The sequence below is a fragment of the Electrona antarctica genome (assembly GCF_951216825.1).
Source record: "Electrona antarctica genome assembly, chromosome: 9".
NCBI classification, from domain to species: Eukaryota; Metazoa; Chordata; class Actinopteri; order Myctophiformes; family Myctophidae; genus Electrona; species Electrona antarctica.
The window spans coordinates 7,245,311-7,252,810 of record NC_136790.1 but is presented as its reverse complement, the minus strand read 5'-3'; the positions used below and the strand labels follow the sequence as shown (position 1 = coordinate 7,252,810).

Genomic DNA, 7,500 nt, shown 5'->3' with positions numbered 1-7,500 from the left:
GAAAGGGTTGAAAACTACTGCTCTATACACTGACCCACAGCCAAGTCTCAGTCACAACACAGTCATCATATCATGGCCTTTCTACCGATCCACAACTACACACACACACACACACACACACACACACACACACACACACACACACACACACAGTCTTGACAACTCTTGGCTCGAGGCCACGGTCGGCAGTCTTAACCGCCAACTCAGCAGAACTCGCCCGCCTGCCTGCCTGCCTGCCTGCCTGCCTGCCTGCCTGCCTGCCTGCCTGCCTGCCTGCCTGCCTGCCTGCCTGCCTGCCTGCCTGCCTGCCTGCCTGCCTGCCTGCCTGCCTGCCTGCCTGCCTGCCTGCCTGCCTGCCTGCCTGCCTGCCTGCCTGCCTGCCTGCCTGCCTGCCTGCCTGCCTGCCTGCCTGCCTGCCTGCCTGCCTGCCTGCCTGCCTGCCTGCCTGCCTGCCTGCCTGCCTGCCTGCCTGCCTGCCTGCCTGCCTGCCTGCCTGCCTGCCTGCCTGCCTGCCTGCCTGCCTGCCTGCCTGCCTGCCTGCCTGCCTGCCTGCCTGCCTGCCTGCCTGCCTGCCTGCCTGCCTGCCTGCCTGCCTGCCTGCCTGCCTGCCTGCCTGCCTGCCTGCCTGCCTGCCTGCCTGCCTGCCTGCCTGCCTGCCTGCCTGCCTGCCTGCCTGCCTGCCTGCCTGCCTGCCTGCCTGCCTGCCTGCCTGCCTGCCTGCCTGCCTGCCTGCCTGCCTGCCTGCCTGCCTGCCTGCCTGCCTGCCTGCCTGCCTGCCTGCCTGCCTGCCTGCCTGCCTGCCTGCCTGCCTGCCTGCCTGCCTGCCTGCCTGCCTGCCTGCCTGCCTGCCTGCCTGCCTGCCTGCCTGCCTGCCTGCCTGCCTGCCTGCCTGCCTGCCTGCCTGCCTGCCTGCCTGCCTGCCTGTGCAGATCCACAATGCTCACAGTGCGTCACTTCATGCCCTTCATGCACTGTGAGCTTGTACTGCCATTGTTGAACATATAGATTTGTTTTTCTTTTTTGAGGGGCGCTAGCCCCGCCAGTGCATGGCTTTTGAAGATTACATCATAGGCCAGCCAAGGCAAGGCATTTTATTTTCTTAGTTTGGAGCACTTTTTTAACATTTGTTTAGGGCACTAAAACATTTTCAGATGGGGGTCAATGTGGACATGAAAACGTTTGAGAACCGCTCCATGAATGAATAGATAATGAATAGATAATAAACGGGTCGGCGGTCATTATCGAGATTTTAGCTGTACACAGACACGTGTGCCAGATATTAGTTGTACACAGACACGTGTACGTATTGTACGTGCACACATACGTACGCGCACATATAAGTACGTTCGGACAGATGGACGGATGGACCGACGGACCGACCGACAGACCAGGTGCAAAACATAGTCTCGGCCATGCCACATGCCGTGACTGACTGACATGAAATCTAGGTTTTCATAGTAAACTGCGACCTACCGTTGCAATAATGGTGTATCTGTAGTCGGTAACGGAGTGTAACATAGTGTCCTGTTGTTGTTCTCCTCAGCCTGGTGGATGACCGCTGTGTTGTCCAGCCCGATGCAGGAGACCTCAACAATCCTCCCAAGAAGTTCAGAGGTAACACACACACACACACACACACACACACTTGCACATGTGTGCGCGCACCAAACACACACACACACACACACACACACACACACACACACACACACATGCACGCGCACGCGCACGCGCAAACTCACACACACAAGAGGTATTGTCGACGAATATTGTGGCCTGCTGGTGGCGCTATAACAGGTCAGGTACGTAGGTTATTGTGGCCTCCTGGTGGTGCTATAGACCAATTACAGGTGCCACATGTTATTATGCCTTTCACGGCAATAGGCCTATCTCACAGCCCGTTTTTCACGCCCACTTCCGGTAAATAGTGGTGACTTTAACATGGGCATTTACACGTTTTTTTCTCTGGAGAATCTAAGTACATTTTCTAATGTAAAAATGTGACAGACCAATATTATTATGAAGCAAACAAGATGGTAAATCAGGTCGAGCAGATAGAACAAACCTTACCTTGAGAAAACAAAAGTTGTAGACTTCTTAAATAACCTCTTTTAACATGTAGCGTCTATGGAGTGACGTCACGCTATCACCACTAACCCCGAAAGGGGGCGTATTTAGGGGGGCGGGGAAATTCTGTGAGATAGGCTTATCGGATGCTGCATTCATGATTTGAGGTATTTTGTGTTTTGCAAAAATCGACCCCTGCTAGTGGCGCTATAACAGGCCAATGTTAAAAGGCCTGTTATTAAGAAAATAATTCAAGTGGAATTTCTTCCTTGGCCTAGTGGGAATGTGCATGCAAAATGTCAAATTGCACTCTGACCCCCTTTCCACCGGTTGGTTCCCAATGGGAACCGGTTCAGTTCTTTTTGGTTCTTAGTCCATGAGCCAGAGCTCCAAAATTGGTGGGAAAAACTAGACCTATATTAAATTGTTTATAGGATCAATACAAGTACATTAATACATGATAACCCTTCCACAGTAGTAGCTTTTTCATATTTTCGATTATTTTGCATATTTTTTTACATAATACCTCATTTGCATATTTAAAAATGTAAAGTTTGTAATACAATGAATCATTGTCTTCATGTAAGTACTCAATTGGGGAAGTTTCATGGTGATAACAATCTAATTTTGCCCACTCAATTCATAATTAACGTTCCAATTTTGGACCTCTGGCTCATGGACTAAAAACCACAAATAACTGAACCGGTTCCCATTGGGAACCAACCGGTGGAAAAGGGGCCTCTCAGTGTTCATGATTTGAGGCATTTTGTTCAAAACGGACCAATCCTGCAAACTTTGGAATGCAATCATAGCCAAAGGGGATGAAATATGGGGAAGCGGACAGGTCTGTGTTGATCACATGACTATAGAGATAGTGTATACTAGACGGAGATTAGCTGTAGGCCTACCCAGACGGACGTCTTTCCGTCTGTCCGTCCGTCCGTCCGTCCGTCCGTCCGTCCGTCTGTACTCTCCCCATTTATATATTTTGTGGGTTACAATAGACGCTTCTTTGGGTCTAGGTTTTCTTGGACCTGGCAACCCATGTGTGTGAGGCTTATCTGTGTGGCGATGATGCTATTATTAGAACTGACTCTCCTAGACAGGAAGTGTAGTGTTCATGATTGTGTGTGTGTGTGTGTGTGTGTGTGTGTGTGTGTGTGTGTGTGTGTGTGTGTGTGTGTGTGTGTGTGTGTGTGTGTGTGTGTGTGTGTGTGTGTGTGCGTGCGTGCGTGCGTGCGTGCGTGCGTGCGTGCGTGCGTGCGTGCGTGCGTGCGTGCGTGCGTGCGTGCGTGCGTGCGTGCGTGCGTGCGTGCGTGCGTGCGCGTGCGTGCGTGCGTGCGTGCGTGCGTGCGTGCGTGCGTGCGTGCGTGCGTGCGTGCGTGCGTGCGTGCGTGCGTGGTGCGTGCGTGCGTGCGTGCATCCTGGTTAAACATCTGGACAGTTCTCATCGTTCCATCAGAGCGTGTCTGTGTGTGTGTGTGTGTGTGCATGTGTGTCACAACATTTCTGCACATTCTTTCTTGCAACACTGTTAATATTATACTAAATAATAAATACTGTTAAAGGGAAACTTTGTTGATTTTTTTAAAAGCTTACATAAATCCTGTTTTTTTTCTTTTTCTGACAGAAACCTCTTATCTGATCTCCATATTTTAACTTAAAAACGTAATAAACTAAATAGTTTATTAGACAGAAATACCTAAACCCCCCCCCCCCCCCCCCCCCCCCCCCCCCAGAGAGGACGTATAGGGCCTTAGTCCTACTCCTCCTCCCAGCCAACACTCCCCACTGACAGGTAGTACCCCCCCCCCCCCCCCCCCCCCCAGAGAGGACGTATAGGGCCTTAGTCCTACTCCTCCTCCCAGCCAACACTCCCCACTGACAGGTAGTACCCCCCCCCCCCCCCCCCCAGAGAGGACGTATAGGGCCTTAGTCCTACTCCTCCTCCCAGTCAACACTCCCCACTGACAGGTAGTACCCCCCCCCCCCCCCCCCCCCCAGAGAGGACGTATAGGGCCTTAGTCCTACTCCTCCTCCCAGCCAACACTCCCCACTGACAGGTAGTACCCCCCCCCCCCCCCCCCCAGAGAGGACGTATAGGGCCTTAGTCCTACTCCTCCTCCCAGCCAACACTCCCCACTGACAGGTAGTACCCCCCCCCCCCCCCCCCCCAGAGAGGACGTATAGGGCCTTAGTCCTACTCCTCCTCCCAGTCAACACTCCCCACTGACAGGTAGTACCCCCCCCCCCCCCCCCCCAGAGAGGACGTATAGGGCCTTAGTCCTACTCCTCCTCCCAGCCAACACTCCCCACTGACAGGTAGTACCCCCCCCCCCCCCCCAGAGAGGACGTATAGGGCCTTAGTCCTACTCCTCCTCCAGCCAACACTCCCCACTGACAGTAGTACCCCCCCCCCCCCCCCCCCCCAGAGAGGACGTATAGGGCCTTAGTCCTACTCCTCCTCCCAGCCAACACTCCCCACTGACAGGTAGTACCCCCCCCCCCCCCCCCCCCCAGAGAGGACGTATAGGGCCTTAGTCCTACTCCTCCTCCCAGCCAACACTCCCCACTGACAGGTAGTACCCCCCCCCCCCCCCCCCCCAGAGAGGACGTATAGGCCTTAGTCCTACTCCTCCTCCCAGCCAACACTCCCACTGACAGGTAGTACCCCCCCCCCCCCCCCCCCAGAGAGGACGTATAGGGCCTTAGTCCTACTCCTCCTCCCAGCCAACACTCCCCACTGACAGGTAGTACCCCCCCCCCCCCCCCCCCAGAGAGGACGTATAGGGCCTTAGTCCTACTCCTCCTCCCAGTCAACACTCCCCACTGACAGGTAGTACCCCCCCCCCCCCCCCCCAGAGAGGACGTATAGGGCCTTAGTCCTACTCCTCCTCCCAGCAACACTCCCCACTGACAGGTAGTACCCCCCCCCCCCCCCCCCCCAGAGAGGACGTATAGGGCCTTAGTCCTACTCCTCCTCCCAGCCAACACTCCCCACTGACAGGTAGTACCCCCCCCCCCCCCCCCCCCCCCAGAGAGGACGTATAGGGCCTTAGTCCTACTCCTCCTCCAGCCCAACACTCCCCACTGACAGGTAGTACCCCCCCCCCCCCCAGAGAGGACGTATAGGGCCTTAGTCCTACTCCCTCCTCCCAGCCAACACTCCCCACTGACAGGTAGTACCCCCCCCCCCCCCCCCCAGAGAGGACGTATAGGGCCTTAGTCCTACTCCTCCTCCCAGTCAACACTCCCCACTGACAGGTAGTACCCCCCCCCCCCCCCCCCCCAGAGAGGACGTATAGGGCCTTAGTCCTACTCCTCCTCCCAGCCAACACTCCCCACTGACAGGTAGTACCCCCCCCCCCCCCCCCCCAGAGAGGACGTATAGGGCCTTAGTCCTACTCCTCCTCCCAGCCAACACTCCCCACTGACAGGTAGTACCCCCCCCCCCCCCCCCCCCCAGAGAGGACGTATAGGGCCTTAGTCCTACTCCTCCTCCCAGTCAACACTCCCCACTGACAGGTAGTACCCCCCCCCCCCCCCCCCCCAGAGAGGACGTATAGGGCCTTAGTCCTACTCCTCCTCCCAGCCAACACTCCCCACTGACAGGTAGTACCCCCCCCCCCCCCCAGAGAGGACGTATAGGGCCTTAGTCCTACTCCTCCTCCCAGCCAACACTCCCCACTGACAGGTAGTACCCCCCCCCCCCCCAGAGAGGACGTATAGGGCCTTAGTCCTACTCCTCCTCCCAGCCAACACTCCCCACTGACAGGTAGTACCCCCCCCCCCCCCCCCAGAGAGGACGTATAGGGCCTTAGTCCTACTCCTCCTCCCAGCCAACACTCCCCACTGACAGGTAGTTACCCCCCCCCCCCCCCCCCCAGAGAGGACGTATAGGGCCTTAGTCCTACTCCTCCTCCCAGTCAACACTCCCCACTGACAGGTAGTACCCCCCCCCCCCCCCAGAGAGGACGTATAGGGCCTTAGTCCTACTCCTCCTCCAGCCAACACTCCCCACTGACAGGTAGTTACCCCCCCCCCCCCCCAGAGAGGACGTGTAGGGCCTTAGTCCTACTCCTCCTCCCAGCCAACACTCCCCACTGACAGGTAGTTACCCCCCCCCCCCCCCCCAGAGAGGACGTGTAGGGCCTTAGTCCTACTCCTCCTCCCAGCCAACACTCCCCACTGACAGGTAGTTACCCCCCCCCCCCCCAGAGAGGACGTGTAGGGCCTTAGTCCTACTCCTCCTCCCAGCCAACACTCCCCACTGACAGGTAGTTACCCCCCCCCCCCCCAGAGAGGACGTGTAGGGCCTTAGTCCTACTCCTCCTCCCAGCCAACACTCCCCACTGACAGGTAGTACCCCCCCCCCCCCCCCCCCTCCAGAGAGGACGTGTAGGGCCTTAGTCCTACTCCTCCTCCCAGCCAACACTCCCCACTGACAGGTAGTACCCCCCCCCCCCCCCCCCCTCCAGAGAGGACGTGTAGGGCCTTAGTCCTACTCCTCCTCCCAGCCAACACTCCCCACTGACAGGTAGTACCCCCCCCCCCCCCCCCCCCAGAGAGGACGTATAGGGCCTTAGTCCTACTCCTCCTCCCAGCCAACACTCCCCACTGACAGGTAGTACCCCCCCCCAGAGAGGACGTATAGGGCCTTAGTCCTACTCCTCCTCCAGCCAACACTCCCCACTGACAGGTAGTACCCCCCCCCCCCCAGAGAGGACGTGTAGGGCCTTAGTCCTACTCCTCCTCCCAGCCAACACTCCCCACTGACAGGTAGTACCCCCCCCCCCCCCCCCCCTCCCCCCAGAGAGGACTATAGGGCCTTAGTCCTACTCCTCCTCCCAGCCAACACTCCCCACTGACAGGTAGTACCCCCCCCCCCCCCCCCCCCCCCCAGAGAGGACGTATAGGGCCTTAGTCCTACTCCTCCTCCCAGCCAACACTCCCCACTGACAGGTAGTACCCCCCCCCCCCCCCAGAGAGGACGTGTAGGGCCTTAGTCCTACTCCTCCTCCCAGCCAACACTCCCCACTCACAGGTAGTACCCCCCCCCCCCCCCCAGAGAGGACGTATAGGGCCTTAGTCCTACTCCTCCTCCCAGCCAACACTCCCCACTGACAGGTAGTTACCCCCCCCCCCCCCCCCCAGAGAGGACGTATAGGGCCTTAGTCCTACTCCTCCTCCCAGCCAACACTCCCCACTGACAGGTAGTACCCCCCCCCCCCCCCAGAGAGGACGTATAGGGCCTTAGTCCTACTCCTCCTCCCAGCCAACACTCCCCACTGACAGGTAGTTACCCCCCCCCCCCCCCCCCCCAGAGAGGACGTATAGGGCCTTAGTCCTACTCCTCCTCCCAGCCAACACTCCCCACTGACAGGTAGTACCCCCCCCCCCCCCCCAGAGAGGACGTATAGGGCCTTAGTCCTA

General features: G+C 57.8%; 1 protein-coding gene across 1 annotated transcript in view; it reads left to right on the top strand.

The window, feature by feature from the left end:
• LOC306929291 (inositol 1,4,5-trisphosphate-gated calcium channel ITPR1-like) overlaps positions 1 to 7,500 on the top strand; it is a 136,614-nt gene that overhangs the window by 7,630 nt on the left and 121,484 nt on the right. The window contains exon 3 of the mRNA XM_079509733.1: positions 1,544 to 1,614. Within this exon, the coding sequence (XP_079365859.1) occupies positions 1,544 to 1,614 (71 nt within the window). The remainder of the gene's footprint in view (positions 1 to 1,543; positions 1,615 to 7,500) is intronic.